Source organism: Schistocerca serialis, chromosome 1, assembly GCF_023864345.2.
Source record: "Schistocerca serialis cubense isolate TAMUIC-IGC-003099 chromosome 1, iqSchSeri2.2, whole genome shotgun sequence".
NCBI classification, from domain to species: Eukaryota; Metazoa; Arthropoda; class Insecta; order Orthoptera; family Acrididae; genus Schistocerca; species Schistocerca serialis.
The window spans coordinates 329,375,832-329,391,792 of record NC_064638.1 but is presented as its reverse complement, the minus strand read 5'-3'; the positions used below and the strand labels follow the sequence as shown (position 1 = coordinate 329,391,792).

At 44.8% G+C, this 15,961-nt stretch overlaps 1 protein-coding gene across 1 annotated transcript in view; it reads left to right on the top strand.

Moving 5' to 3' along the window:
• Nucleotides 1-15,961, top strand: part of LOC126469916 (juvenile hormone epoxide hydrolase 1-like) — a 50,446-nt gene that overhangs the window by 11,736 nt on the left and 22,749 nt on the right. Inside the window, exon 2 of the mRNA XM_050097308.1 lies at nucleotides 13,897-14,075. Within this exon, the coding sequence (XP_049953265.1) occupies nucleotides 13,899-14,075 (177 nt within the window). The 5' untranslated portion in view covers nucleotides 13,897-13,898. The remainder of the gene's footprint in view (nucleotides 1-13,896; nucleotides 14,076-15,961) is intronic.

Genomic DNA, 15,961 nt, shown 5'->3' with positions numbered 1-15,961 from the left:
TCTTCTTCAGAAATGCTTTCCTTCCCATTGCCAGTCTACATTTTATATCCTCTCTACTTCGACCATCATCAGTTATTTTGCTCCCCAAATAGCAAAACTCCTTTACTACTTTAAGTGCCTCATTTCCTAATCTAATTCCCTCAGCATCACCCGACTCAATTCTACTACATTCCATTATCCTCGTTTTGCTTTTGTTGATGTTCATCGTATACTCTCCTTTCAAGACACTGTCCATTCCGTTCAGCTGCTCTTCCAAGTCCTTTGCTGCCTCTGACTGAATTACAATGTCATCAGCAAACCTCAAAGTTTTTATTTCTTCTCCATGGATTTTAATACCTACTCCGAACTTTTTTGTTTCCTTTATTGCTTGCTCAATATACAGATTGAATAACATCGGGGAGAGGCTACAACCCTGTCTCACTCCCTTGCCAACCATTGCTTCCCTTTCATGCCCCTCGACTCTTATAATTTCCATCTGGTTTCTGTAAAAATTGTAAATAGCCTTTCGCTCCGTGTATTTTACCCCTGCCACCTTCAGAATTTGAAGAAGAGTATTCCAGTCAACATTGTCAAAAGCTTTCTCTAAGTCTCCAAATGCTAGAAACGTAGGTCTGTCTTTCCTTAACCTATTTTCTAAGATAAGTTCAAAAATGTTCAAATGTGTGGGACTCAACTGCTAAGGTCATCAGTCCCTAAGCTTACACACTACTTAACCTAAATTATCCTAAGGACAAACACACACACCCATGCCCGAGGGAGGACTCGAACCTCCACCGAGACCAGCCGCACAGCCCATGACTGCAGCGCCCTAGACCGCTCGGCTAATCCCGCGCGGCTCTAAGATGAGTCGTAGGGTCAGTATTGCCTCAAGTGTTCCAGTATTTCTACGGAATCCAAACTGATCTTTCACGAGTTCGGCTTCTACCAGTTTTTCCATTCGTCTGTAAAGAATTCGCGTTAGTATTTCGCAGCCGTGCTTAAATACTTACAAAAGGTTATTCCTCTCAACGAAGGACCTCTGTTCAAAATCCGTAGGAGTGGACAAATAATTTCATTACAAGCATTTATTTTAACTGCTTATTACTGTAAGCTTCAGAACTGGTGTCCCAAACTGCGAGATGTTGTTCAACTGCACAAATGAAATCTTCAGTGTTCACTTGTGTGTCCAATAACTGCTGGCATTCTTTCAGTGCTTCTTCCAGCTTCATGTTTTTCCCTTTCGCTGTGTCTATACTTTGACTCCTTTCCACAGTGACATACTGCAGTTTATTAGAAATACTGAAGCAAATGAAATAGTGCGCGGAAAGGAGTGCGAGGAAAACGGACTGCTCGACTAGGGGGAACTGCCGAACTACCTTAGCCTGAAAAACGAGATTGTTGCGCCGCTGGCGGCCTAGTGTAATAGGAGCAGCGCCTCCGATGGCGTGGCTGGCTGCGCCGCCTGGCGGCCGAGTGTAAGAAGGCCCTTATTTGCAGCACACTGAGCCTTCTCGCTGCGAGCGCTCCTTATTAAATCATAGATACAGATGGCGCTCTGGTTGCTAAGGCACTATGCTATCTGTTGGCGGACGACGTTGAAACCATTATTAGTACAGCTACTATCATCTAGATGGTTTATGATCAGATCAAAATCGATGTCGTCTTTCCAGGTGTACTATTCTTCTGACAGTGCAGAATGTCTAAAATGGTAGTGAATTTTCGACTAATATGGAAAGGATCAATGGGTAGACGGCGAAAGAGAGCGGTAACATAGTAACTTACCACAGAAGACACAAGCACTGAAGAAGAGGAAGTAACAGGTAAATTCCTAACACTTGACGAAGAAGAAGAAGACAGCTTGGAAAATACACGAACTTTGTTTATACGACGCGACTTCAAAAACTAAGTTACGTAAGTCGTCCCTCGCTAAGATCATTGCGCAGTGCCGTAAGTGAGTGCATGTTTCCTGCTGACACAGTTCTGCTGCGGGACCTATACCAGGTCATCAGTGTGCGGCTGCAATGGCAGAGGAACGAGAAATGTACTGCAAAGTTAAAGTGCGATTCTTATGGACAAAACTCCTAAAATGAACACACGCACTGTGAAATACTGGCGGTACATGGGCACGATGCGATGTCGCGTCCAGCCGTAGGGAAATCGTTCTAACAATTTGATCAGTGCTGGACAGCCGAATAGGATGCTGAGCGGGAAGGAAGGCCATAGATATCGACCACAGACGACAATGTCCAGGCAATCGAGGAACTGATTCGCAGCCATCACAGAGTGGCTATCGCGGACATTGCTCAACAGATGCACATGGCGACAGCAAGCGCTCACTCCACTGTCAGAAATCGTCTTGAGTATCGGAAATTGTGCTCACGCTGTGTTCCGCGATCACTGTCGCCTGCACACAATGGCGCAAGGTTTATAGCGACTCAGGACTTCTTTGAACGTTACTCTGTGGAAGACAATCATTTACCAAGCTGCAGTATTAAGGGCGATGAGGCTTGGTTCCTTCATCTCACACCTGCAACAAAGAGAGCTTCTGTGGAACATACACACACCTCTTCTCCTCCGCAGAAGAACTACAAACTTGCGCCATTAGCAGAGGACGTCATGGCCACCGTTTTCTCCCACTGTGGAGTTGTGTACACAGATTTTAAGCCAAAGGACCCAACCATTAATGCCGATTCATATTGTACAGCATTGGCATCGGTGCACAACGCCATAAAGAACAAGTTACTTGGAATATTAAGTAAGGGCGTTGGTCTCCTGCACGATAATGCAGCAGGCCACGCAGCTCGCACAAGACGAGCTATGACTCGACATTGCCGATGGGAGGTTTGGAGGCATTGTCCGGACAGTACAGATCTCGCACCATGTGATTTCCATCTTTTCGACAAGCTGAAAGAACATCTGGAGGGAAAGAGATTTTCCAGTGACGGGGTCGTCCACACAGCAGTTCTCGAATGGCTCCGTGATCAAGGAGCGGATTTCTACCGTCGAGAACGAAACAATGATAGAACCTTCCGACCGTTGTTTCTTTGAAGCGCAGTGCAGCCTTTAATAAAAACTTCATGACCTGCCATAATGATGTGTAACTCGCTTTTGAAGTCCTCTCATATACACTACTAGCCATTAAAATTGCTACACCACGAAGTTGACGTGCTACAGACGCGAAATTTAACCGACAGGAAGAAGATTCTGTGATATGCAAACGATTAGCTTTTCAGAACATTCACACAAGGTTGGCGCCGGTGGCGAAACCTACAACGTGCTGACATGAGGGAAGTTTCCAACCGATTTCTCATACACAAACAGTAGTTTACCGGCGTTGCCTGGTGAAACGTTGTTGTGATGCCTCGTGTAAGGAGGAGAATTGCGTACCATCACGTTTCCGACTTTGATAAAGGTCGGATTGTAGCCTATCGCGATTGCGGTTTATCGTATCGTGACATTGCTGCTCGCGTTGGTCGAGATCCAATGACTGTTAGCAGAATATCAAATCGGTGGGTTCAGGAGGGTAATACGGAACGCCGTGCTGGTTCCCAACGGCCTCGTATCACTAGCAGTCGAGATGACAGGCATCTTACCCGCATGGCTGTAACGGGTCGTGCAGCCACGTCTCGATCCCTGAGTCAACAGATGGGGACGTCTGCAAGACAACAACCATCTGCACGAACAGTTCGACGACATTTGCAGCAACATGGATTATCCGCTCGGAGACCATGGCTGCAGTTACCCTTGACGCTGCATCACAGACGGGAGCGCCTGCGATGGTGTACTCAACGACGAACCTGGGTGCACGAATGGCAAAACGTCATTTTTTCGGTGAATCCAGGTTCTGTTTACAGCATCATGATGGTCGCATACGTATTTGGCGACATCGCGGTGAACGCTAATTGGAAGCGTGTATTCGTGATCGCCATACTGGCGTATCACGCGGCGTGATGGTATGGGGTGCCATTGGTTACACGTCTCTGTCACCTCTTGTTCGCATTGACGGCACTTCGAACAGTGGACGTTGCATTTCAGATGTGTTACGACCCGTGGCTCTACCCTTCATTCGATCCCTGCGAAACCCTACATTTAAGCAGGATAATGAACGACCGCGTGTTGTAGGTCCTGTACGGGCCTTTCTGGATACAGAATATGTTCGACTGCTGCCCAGGGCAGCACATTCTCCAGATTTCTCACCAACTGAAAACGTCTGGTCAATGGTGGCCGAGCAACTGACTCGTCACAATACGTCAGTCACTACTCTTGATGAACTGTGGTATCGTGTTGAAGCTGCATGGGCAGCTGCACCTGTACACGCCATCCAAGCCCTGTTTGACTCAATGCCTAGGCGTATCAGGGCCGTTATTACGGCCAGAGTTGGTTGTCCTGGGTACTTATTTCTCAGGATGTATGCACCCAAATTGCGTGAAAATGTAATCACATGTCAGTTCTAGTATAATATCTGTCCAACGAATACCCGTTTATCATCTGCATTTCTTCTTGGTGTAGCAATTTTAATGGCCAGTAGTGTACAAGGGTAATCCCAAAAGTAAGGTTTCCTATTTTTTTTATAAAAGTACATAGACCTGTTTGTTTATACAATGGCTTACATCAGTTTACAGCTTGAACATTTAGGAATTTTCGACATAATCGCCATTTCTGTCGATGCACTTTTGTAGATGCTGTGGCGGTTTTTGTATGCCCATGTCATACCAGCTCGCCGCCATGCTGCGAAGAAGGATGCCACCACTGGCGTGATTGTTGCTCGGTCTCAGGTGTAAAGTGGTATGCCGAGGTTTTGTCACCCATGACAGCTGAGTCCAGAAAGTTGCCCTGTTTGGCTGTAAGGCAGTGAAGAAATGCGCGGAAAGCATCAACTCATTGCAGCATGAGGTCCTTAGCATGCGTGGCACCCATCTTATGCACGCCTTCCGCTAGCAATTCTCCGGTAACATTCTGTGAGCGGTGCTTCGGGAAACCTCAGGAAGCAACATGCAGAAATCATCCAGGGTGATCCGCCGATCTTCAAGCATGCTTTGCTCAACCTTCAACAATGTGTCCTCAGAAATTGACGGTCTCCCGCTCCTCTGTTCGTCGTGAATTTCGGTCCGGTCAGCTGCAAACACTCTACACCACTGACGAACATGTTTGACATCCGTGCACGACTCATCATACACTTCCGTCAATTGGCGATGGATTTCAATCGGTGCAATGCCCTTTGCCCTCAAAAACCAAATAACTGCGCGCAATTCGCAATTGAATCCAACAGGAACTCCAATCTGAACGGCTGCCAATCCAAGACTGAGCGCCTCAGCGTGGCGTGCGCATGTTTACACACAGTGCGTGAAGCACTCTTCATAACAGTGTGGCGAACTGCCACACAGAGTTTTTTACTTATAACAAAATAGGAGACCTTACTTTGGGGATTACCCTCGTATCTGATACAATTTCATGAAAACAGTACAACTTTTAGAATATTAGCTGCACGATACACAACCAAGCTTTACAAGCTTAATCAGTACAAACAGTAATGTGTGCGAAGGATGTTCATAAGCATGAATGGACGATGTAAGTTGTATATTTGTGATACGATATTGCAGTGCCTATGTTATTCTGATTGACGGAAAGTTCCTTTGGACATGCTTGCATGTGCAAAGTAACAGGCACTGAGACGACTACAGCCGTTATGAAATACATCAAATGTATTCGCAAATGCGAATAATGACAACCATCAGCTATAGAATAGAATGACGACAGTGAAAATTTGTGCCGGACCAGGATTCGAACGCGGATTTTCCGCTTATCGCGAGCGGTCGCCTTACCATTTTTTAATTTTTTTCGATATAGTTCGTTGCGTTTGGTCTGGGCGGGCGTCATAAGTTCAAGTTGATCGTTGATTCCTTGGCTCAGTTGTTTTATTACAGAGAGCACGCAGCCCTCTGACCGAACACGCTGAGCTACCGTGCCGGCGTAGTTCAGAATTCACGACGATTACCACTAGCCCACGGGCTCATTCAAAGGTTGCAAGTAAACGATCAGAGACACAAGTGCCTGAAAGACGACTTCCCTATCAAGCTCCTGGATATTTTTGTTTCCCAAATAAACAGAGTGCGTTATAAAAATGGTTCAAATGGCTCTAAGCACTATGGGACTTAACATCTGAGGTCATCAGTCCCCTAGATTTTAGAACTACTTAAACGTAACTAACCTGGGGACATCACACACATCTGTGCCCGAGGCAGGATTCGAACCTGCGATCGTAGTAGCAGCGCGGTACCGGACTGAAGCGCCTAGAACCGCTCGGCCACAGCAGCCGGCTACCATTTTGCTATTTGTACACGACTCGCGGTTAGGTCCAAACTTCCGTATGTCGTCAACTATGCATCTACGATCTGGACTCTTCCTCCCATTATGTACACTCCTGGAAATTGAAATAAGAACACCATGAATTCATTGTCCCAGGAAGGGGAAACTTTGACACATTCCTGGGGTCAGATACATCACATGATCACACTGACAGAACCACAGGCACATAGACACAGGCAACAGAGCATGCACAATGTCGGCACTAGTACAGTGTATATCCACCTTTCGCAGCAATGCAGGCTGCTATTCTCCCATGGAGACGATCGTAGAGATGCTGGATGTAGTCCTGTGGAACGGCTTGCCATGCCATTTCCACCTGGCGCCTCAGTTGGACCAGCGTTCGTGCTGGACGTGCAGACCGCGTGAGACGACGCTTCATCCAGTCCCAAACATGCTCAATGGGGGACAGATCCGGAGATCTTGCTGGCCAGGGTAGTTGACTTACACCTTCTAGAGCACGTTGGGTGGCACGGGATACATGCGGACGTGCATTGTCCTGTTTGAACAGCAAGTTCCCTTGCCGGTCTAGGAATGGTAGAACGATGGGTTCGATGACGGTTTGGATGTACCGTGCACTATTCAGTGTCCCCTCGACGATCACCAGTGGTGTACGGCCAGTGTAGGAGATCGCTCCCCACACCATGATGCCGGGTGTTGGCCCTGTGTGCCTCGGTCGTATGCAGTCCTGATTGTGGCGCTCACCTGCACGGCGCCAAACACGCATACGACCATCATTGGCACCAAGGCAGAAGCGACTCTCATCGCTGAAGACGACACGTCTCCATTCGTCCCTCCATTCACGCCTGTCGCGACACCACTGGAGGCGGGCTGCACGATGTTGGGGCGTGAGCGGAAGACGGCCTAACGGTGTGCTGGACCGTAGCCCAGCTTCATGGAGACGGTTGCGAATGGTCCTCGCCGATACCCCAGGAGCAACAGTGTCCCTAATTTGCTGGGAAGTGGCGGTGCGGTCCCCTACGGCACTGCGTAGGATCCTACGGTCTTCGCATGCATCCGTGCGTCGCTGCGGTCCGGTCCCAGGTCGACGGGCACGTGCACCTTCCGCCGACCACTGGCGACAACATCGATGTACTGTGGAGACCTCACGCCCCACGTGTTGAGCAATTCGGCGGTACGTCCACCCGGCCTCCCGCATGCCCACTATACGCCCTCGCTCAAAGTCCGTCAACTGCACATACGGTTCACGTCCACGCTGTCGCGGCATGCTACCAGTGTTAAAGACTGCGATGGAGCTCCGTATGCCACGGCAAACTGGCTGACACTGACGGCGGTGGTGCACAAATGCTGCGCAGCTAGCGCCATTCGACGGCCAACACCGCGGTTCCTGGTGTGTCCGCTGTGCCGTGCGTGTGATCCTCGCTTGTACAGCCCTCTCGCAGTGTCCGGAGCAAGTATGGTGGGTCTGACACACCGGTGTCAATGTGTTCTTTTTTCCATTTCCAGGAGTGTATATTCCCGTACAGTTCAGAGGTTGTACTTGAGTCACTTGCCCGGTATCGGCAGATAAATATGATATTGTAGTGCCTGTGTTATTCTGATTACGATGCAAAGTTCCTTTGGACATGCATGCATGCATGCATGCATGCATGCGTGTACTTATGTACGACTACAGGCCGTAGACGCATAGTTGACGACATATGAAAATTTGTGACTGACCGTGAGTCGCGCACGGATAGCCAAATATGCTGTAGCAACACCCTCGAACGGACACTTTTTGACCGCTCCTTGTGCTCTAAAAGCAAACCTAGAAAACAAATAATGACACTGCCACATAGCAATGTGTTAGTCATATCTGCACGTCACACGGTGTAATGTTGAAAGTTGCCTGTTCATCTGGCAGTTTCCTTTCTGACCACTAAATATTGCTTCTCGTAGATCGCAACAGTTACATTTGCAATACTTTTGCGAGTTTCTGCTATACTCATCTAAGACTGATCGAAATAAGCCCTTCGAGCAACCTCTTTGCATGCACACTGAGACATTTTCGCATCTTTGGGAGGTCGGTTGCTCTCTCAGCCAATAGTAATCTTCCGCGGTTTAGATCTTCCATGTTAAACTTGCATCCGGCACATTATGGGATGAAAATGCTGTCTGTTCACGAACAGGTCTCTTTAAAGTTAATACAGGTGTTAAAAGCAAATAGAAACATTTTATCTACTAAATCAAATAAAACCATGTTTTTTGGACACTCACGACGTGTCATCCGGCTAGACCGCAATACACAGCAAATGTTTCTCGTGCCTAAATGCTTCGGTGTGTCCCTTGTTGCCGACACTACAGGGGAAGAGCCATTGTGGATTGTAGAAGTAAGGGCCTTCGCGCATACTTACCTGTTTAATAAATCAGTACACACCGCCAAATACTATAATAACTTGCTAAGTATAGTCTAGTCTGCCTACTATTATTATTCCCTACTTAATTTGTGCACCCTTCAAGACTTTACAGGGCACCTGTTTGATTCCAGCTACATACTTTGTACGGTCAGTTACAAAACGACATGCCTATCAGAGCTGTAATTTCGTGAATGTCTCCTCGTTGATCTGGTGTCTGTTATAAAGGAAGATCTTGAACTCCCTAAGGATGCGTTTAGAAGGCTGGAACTGACAAAAAAATAACAGGGCAGTGAAGGACTTTGCGATGTCACTGTTCGGGACTGCTCTTCTGCCCGCGTAATCTACCCTGGAAGGAACACGCATCAAGGATTTACTGAATGATTAATTTGGCTCTGGGATGATGCCGAGGAACCTCAGGCTGCAGAAGAAGAAAATGTGCATGCTGAACTGCCACCAGTTGAAAGTGCCAGTGCTACTGCTAAAGACTGAATATCATTGCCCATTCTATGAATGTTTTAATTTGTGATTGCAATTATCTGTCACCTTATTTATGTAATTTCATTGTAAGCTAGCCATTTTTTGTTACCGTTTTTGTGGAAAAAAGTGGCTAGGATACCTGGCTCTCACCCCGGAGGCTCGGGTTCGATTCCCGGTACCGGAGTAAAATTTTTCGTATTGAGCTTTGCTTTTTTTATGTTTGTACAGATTTACCAATAGATAGATCTCGAATTTAAAAAAAATTGCATAATTTGGTAATCTGAGTCTGTGTTAGTGATATGATCTTTGGGGTTAATGTTATCTTTGCTTGTAAAACGTAGTTAGTTGTGTATGTTTGTTCATTACCTGTAATTAAGATATGAATAAAATTTTCGACGTGGTTTTTGCGTTTAAGATCAGATTGTTCGTTTAAGGTGATCTGTGGGTAGTTGTATGTGTACAATTCTTCAAAGACAAACAAAAAACGGTTAGGCGACCGCTCGTGATAAGCTGAAAGTCCGGCTTCGAGTCCTGGTCGAGCACAAATTTTCATTTTCGCCATTCCATTCTACAGCTGATGGTTGTCACCATTCGCAGTTGTAAATACGTTTAATTGTCTATTCGTATCTGATAGTGTTGTTGCGTAACAGAGTTGCATGCAACGGATGCTAAGTGCTATGAGTTACTAAGTTGAAGACTAATTCTACATATAGAGCATGGATAGTCTGACCACAGCTAAACCGGGAAGGAAACACACGTCTCCTGGTAAGCGGCCCAGGGATGCAGGCGGTGCGCAAATAATAAAACCGGCGGTACAAGGATACAAAACAACCCTCCATCTGTATCGCAACATCCAAACAGATGTGAACGAAGAGGAATACTGCCAAATGGAAGAATTGTCACCAGCATGTAGACAGAAGCGGAAGAAGCAGGTCTAATAATAATGGTGACCACATTAACAACACAGTGAGTCAGAGCGATCCGTCAGTATTGAATAACTCTGTCGACCCACCTCAGGTGTACGACACATGCGTTGAAGTGATTATCCAGGTTAGAAGGGCCACGTATCTGATAACCAGCGCGCTGAGGCATTTGGAGAGAATTGGGTAGCTAAATGATAGCAAAATGTTAAAGGAAAAAATTGTTCAAATGGCCCTAAGCACTATGGGACTTAACATCTGAGGTCATCAGTCCCCTAGACTTAGAACTACTTAAACCTAACTAACCTAAGGACATCACACACACCCATGCCCGAGGCAGGATTCGAACCTGCGACCGTAGCAGCAGCGCGGTTCATGACTGAAGCGCCTAGAACCTCTCGGCCACAGAAGCCGGCAAATGTTAAAGACAATCTATCCATAGATCCTGGGAAACTTATTATGAAATAAAGGAAAAATGACAGGCTCCACTGACGTGTGGTAAGTGGTAATGTACACTCAGTAAGTAACTTTACCACAAGTTAATGATTTATAAATAATAATATTACTTCATCTCTGTCAATGTAAAAATGTTTTAAAGATAAGTTCCACAGAACGAATCATGATGAACGGATTCACTCAGCTTGTTTACCATCAGGAAACTAAATTCAAAGTTCATTTAGCAGTGGCAGTTATCGATGACAAGTCAAGGTCCATTCGTTTATATATAATGGCAACTACTGCGCACAGTAGACAGTCAAAGTTTCACACAGGAATATGTCATGGAGCACTTGTCCTTCAGGAGGCCAAGTTGGACGAGGCAAAGTTCCTTGGCTGACATCTGTCTGCTTGTTGTGGCTGCTGTGAAGTATCTGCCCGATTGGATGGTACTGCAATTGATGTAGATGCTGGTGGTCGCTCTGCTTCAGAACTGCTTGCAATGGCTCAGTGAACTGAACAGTCAGTCACCAGGCGTCATCTCAAATACATTCCCAGTGGAGTGATATCTCCTTGATACTTGCGTGACACATGATTTGCGGAAAACCAGTACTTCTGTTGTGGCGATGTTTTCCAGGGTGAGCACTCTGTTGGTCTCAGATGTTTCAGTGGTGCCGACTGAATGCCTCTTCAAAACAGACAGGTGTGTTTTGGACACAATCCAGCTTGTGGCTGATACACTGTGTCTGTCATATTGTTGATATCTGGGTCTGTCAAGGGAATGTCCCCTCCAGAGTTGTAGCATGAGCACCTTGCAGACCAGGTCTGTGTAGCGGATAGTTGTGGTCACAGGTGACGTAGATAAGTCAAGCTTAAATTCTTATTTAATCTAGGACGCAATCGGCCATAGAGGTGGGCCTGATCGATCATTTATATCTGAACTTGTCATGCTCGAAATTGTGTTGTATGCTGGACTAAAATATTGATATGGCGTTGGAAGCATAAGAGAGAGATTGGGTGCGATACTCTATCCAATGAGCATACGCCAAGGATGGTGGGGTGGTGGTAGTTGTCTATGCACCTCATGTTCCTGATTGTATGTCAAAGCTGTAGATGCTGTATGTAGTTGCAAAGACACTCATAGTTGAAATTGAGTACTGTTCTATAATGTGAAGGTGCATATCATAGTTTTTGAGTGTTGTTGATTGTGATAGTTTGTAAATGAAAAGGAAACTAAGAGCAGTGCTTAGCGTGACAGTAGAGCCATACTTTCTTCAATGGCGGGGATGCAAATTCCACAGAATTGCTTGTCTACTGTGTGAACTCTGTAATAGTATAATGTTAAAATTCTACTCGTTCAGTGAAGTATTTCAGTAATTTTGGAACATATAATGCATTGTACGGTCCATTGTTATTACTAGGAAATGGATCATAGTTAGATAATACATGTAATGTGTGTCTGTCTTGTTTGTTAGTACAAGCCTGAAGTCCATGCTTGAAAAATTACATTACTATTTCATGCTTTTCCAAGGCTTGCACTTCTCAACATGTCACAGGCTGTCATGCTAAAATTCTATTTTTAATTATCCCCCACGCGCAAAACGCTCCATAAATAGTTATGTCGCTTCATACGCATTTCCATTGAACAATGGGTTACGATTTGTAACCTCTACCGTCGCTATGCTGTGCATGTGGAAGACATTAGAAAACTCAGGCGTTTAGGTTAGATTACAGTTGAGCATTAGCCATCGGTTAACAATTTACAGCGATCAACCAGTCTGTTTAATTTTTTCTTTAATATGCTTATAGGATTTCCAGGGAATATTATGTTACAAGGTACTGGATTAACTTTAATATTAGCCAGCAGGAGTTGCACAAAACACTTCTTTCATAAGTCATAATACATTTGACAAATGCCTGGGTTCACACTTCTGTTAAAGACAGCATCACCTTATAATTATGTCCTAGAGCTAATTCACAAAGATCACCTTTTACTTCAGTAAAATAATCAGTTACCCCTCGACATTTCTCTTCCTCTCTCTAAAAGACTGTTAAATATAATTCATCCAACAAACATCTGGTGGTTAGCAAGCTGATCATCTCTTGTGTATGCAAAGAAAGTTCCTTCCGGATGATCAGGGTGTGGAGAAGTTACTCAGGCACGTGAGCCCAAATTTTGGACGATGTACGAAAAAATGGAATAGAGAAATTTTACTTAAAAACGGAATAGAGAAATGTTCGTGACAAACTGCTTTATTTCTGCTACAGACTTCGAAGAATTGTACCTTTATTATTATTATTAGATGGCTTCAGTTAAAACTAATGTAGTACAGCTTCTGTGTCTGTAGCATTTTATCGGACAACGTATGGCAATGTTTGCAGCAGAAATCTGAGACAAATTAGTTTTATTTTCGTACGTCATCGTTCACCCAAGACATCTAATAATGAAGGTATAATTTTCTGGTAACATGATCACTGGTTAAGCACATATGTATGTTTTGATGTTCTGGAGAATATTAATTTCCTGGTATGTAAAAAAAGCCAAGTCCCTAGTGCGTCTGGACTTTTTTAAAAGTTGCCTTGAGAGCTAAGCACCATACATTCCTCCAAGCAGAAGAGGAGGCAGCCACTATTTTGATCTTCGCATAATTTCAAACCAGTACCTTTTATTGTAAGATTTACTGGAGCATCATATTAATAATTGGCCTATATTTTTTTACATTTTCAAATCCTGAATTTCAAATTGAACAGTGGAGAGTTTTAGTAATAACATATTAATCCCAGGAGGTAACAAACACTCCGCCGTCAATGGTTCAGTTAGTCTATCGGATTCGTGGAAGACATGACTCTATCTATCTATCTATCTATCTATCGCTTGTGCCATGGTTATGCAGGGTTGGCCATCGTTAACCGGATTTGGCACTTTAATTTTAATGGGTGGTCGGAAGCCCTTCCTGCCGCCACCCCATACCCCCCAGGACGGAATTAGTGTACCCCAGCTGCCTGCGGCTAGTGTAAATCGTGAAATAGTGTGAATGTGTTTCAAATGTCTGTGAGTCGTGTAACTGAGGCGGGACGTGGGGACCAGCTCGGTATTCACCTAGCAGAATGTGGAAAACCGCCTAAAAACCACATCCAGGCTGCCCGTCGTCGTTAATCCGCCGGGTGGATTCGATCCGGGGCCGGTGCGCCTACCCGAGTCCAGGAAGCAGCGCGTTGGCGCTCTCGGCTATCCTGGCGGGTTCTTGGAAGACATGACTGCGACGTTATATTCCAGATCGGAGTTATCTTGTCAACTTTGGCTCAGAATCAAACATTTTTGTGTTTATTGTGAGTGAAAATGATTCTTGGCTGTTTTGCAACAGGGATGGGCCTCATGGGTAAGATATTGGTGGCGTCGCTGGTGATAGTGGTGGCCTTGTTCTGGGCCAAGCTGAACGAAACGGCGCCGCCGCCTGTGCTTCGTTCAGAGTGGTGGGCGCAGGGACAGCCGCAAGCCGTCGACACTTCCATCCGGCCCTTCAAGATAAACGTCCCAGACCAGGTACGTGTTGTTCTCGTTGCATGCTGCGCTACGTGTTGCTTTAAAATGGTTCTGTCTCGCCATTTGACACGACCATGTAACGAATGTGTAGTTTATCAAATGCTGCAGATGCGGCGAGCGTAAACCCAACATTCCCTCTCCCCTACCATTCCTTTTACCATCAACCAGTCTGTTATATCTTTGGGAGCAAAGGTACACAAAATACATTATGACTGGAACAAATTCACTGTGTATGCTTCACTTGGTTATACTACTTACGTGTAAATTAAGTTTTGAAATTTAAGGCAGAAAAGTTAATTTTATTAGAACGTCTTACTTCGCAGTTAACCGCTTTTCCTACTGACTGCAGCTAATACTTCTCTTTATTTCGTATAATTACGTTATTTCCAGATACTAGATACAGATTTGTACACTTGTAACCTCCCCCTCACTTATCGACCTTAATGGCAGTGAAAAATTAAACAGCGTGTACCTAATGGAAATTTGGGAAAAGCAATCGTCACCGAAGTTAAACTGTCGGTAAAGAGGGAGAAAGGGTTACATCTAAATGAAAGAAAAAATTCAAATGAAATTGGTGGAAATTAATTTTGAAAAAGGGTAAAGTTAATAAAGAAAGTAAATGTGCAGTCATTACGTTAACAATTAACTGGCGTTAATTAGATATTTGAGATTTGGGGAAAATTACGGTCGCCAGTCCTATGGACAACTACTATAATAACTGAAAAAGAAAGGTTAATGCACGTATAATTAGCACTAAAAGCGTGGCAACTGAAGGTTGACATGTGTTGTGTGAAAACTGAATGTTTGTCAGAAGTAATAAATTTCGCTACACTCGGACTTAATTTAGCAAAAGAATTAATAAAACTGGAAAATTGAAAGTTAATTTAGTGACTAAAATTAATAGCGAACTTTGTTTCTGAAGCACTACGAAATAAAATAAAATAAGGTTAGTCTTGGGCTACCTCAACAATCATCTCAAAAGCATCTTGAATCTACGCAATTTAGAAATAAGAGATTTAACTTTGAACTTGAATTAAATGATTTTGAACAATTAACAGTAGTAAAATTTAGTACGTATCAAGCTGAGCTGCAGTCACAGGTAAGCTAAAATATGGTAACAAAACTCACACTCTTAATTTGTGCTTGTGTAATCTAGTTACGTTTGTTTATTGTAGCCAGCTATGAATACTTTAAATGAACTTTGAAATTAAAGCAGTGAAATGGAATGATATTACTTTAATGCTGGCGTTTGAATTTCAACGACACTCGGGTTCATTCCGGAAAAGGAAGCGATCCTGCTTGGTAATGCAATTGGGACAATGAGCAACAAAGGTTCATGCTAAGTTGCTGTGTTTGTGTGATGCAAATGGAACAGTTTGAAAAGCTGAGGTCTGCCATACAGTTCTAAAACTCCACGTGCTTTCAGTCTTTCTTGTTGGTTGATTGAAGGTGTGAAATCATCGATCGAGGAGGTGGCGACAGTCACTCATTGTCGGCCGTCGCTGTGGCAGAAGCTGGATGTTGGCGCGCCTTCTTCTCGACACGGTCACCAGACGAAATGGGCTCTTGATGTGCGCCAGCTAATGCTTCCCGTCCGCGACACCATGTCAGAAACTATCATCGCAAGTCGAGCGCAATTACATGCTGCCAAAACCCGAAAGCGCGGGAACTCGCGGGAGCGTCACACAACACACCTGCTCCACCGCCCTACTCCAGCCAGACTCTGCTCTGCCCGCGCTCCACGCGGCAGAGTTAACACTACTCAAGATCCTAAACACTTTGGTTCTCCACACGACCTATCGATGTAATCGTTCGATAGCATAGTTTTCCATAGGCAAGACCCAGCGAAAAAATACAAATAATATTTACAAAACAAACCAATTACA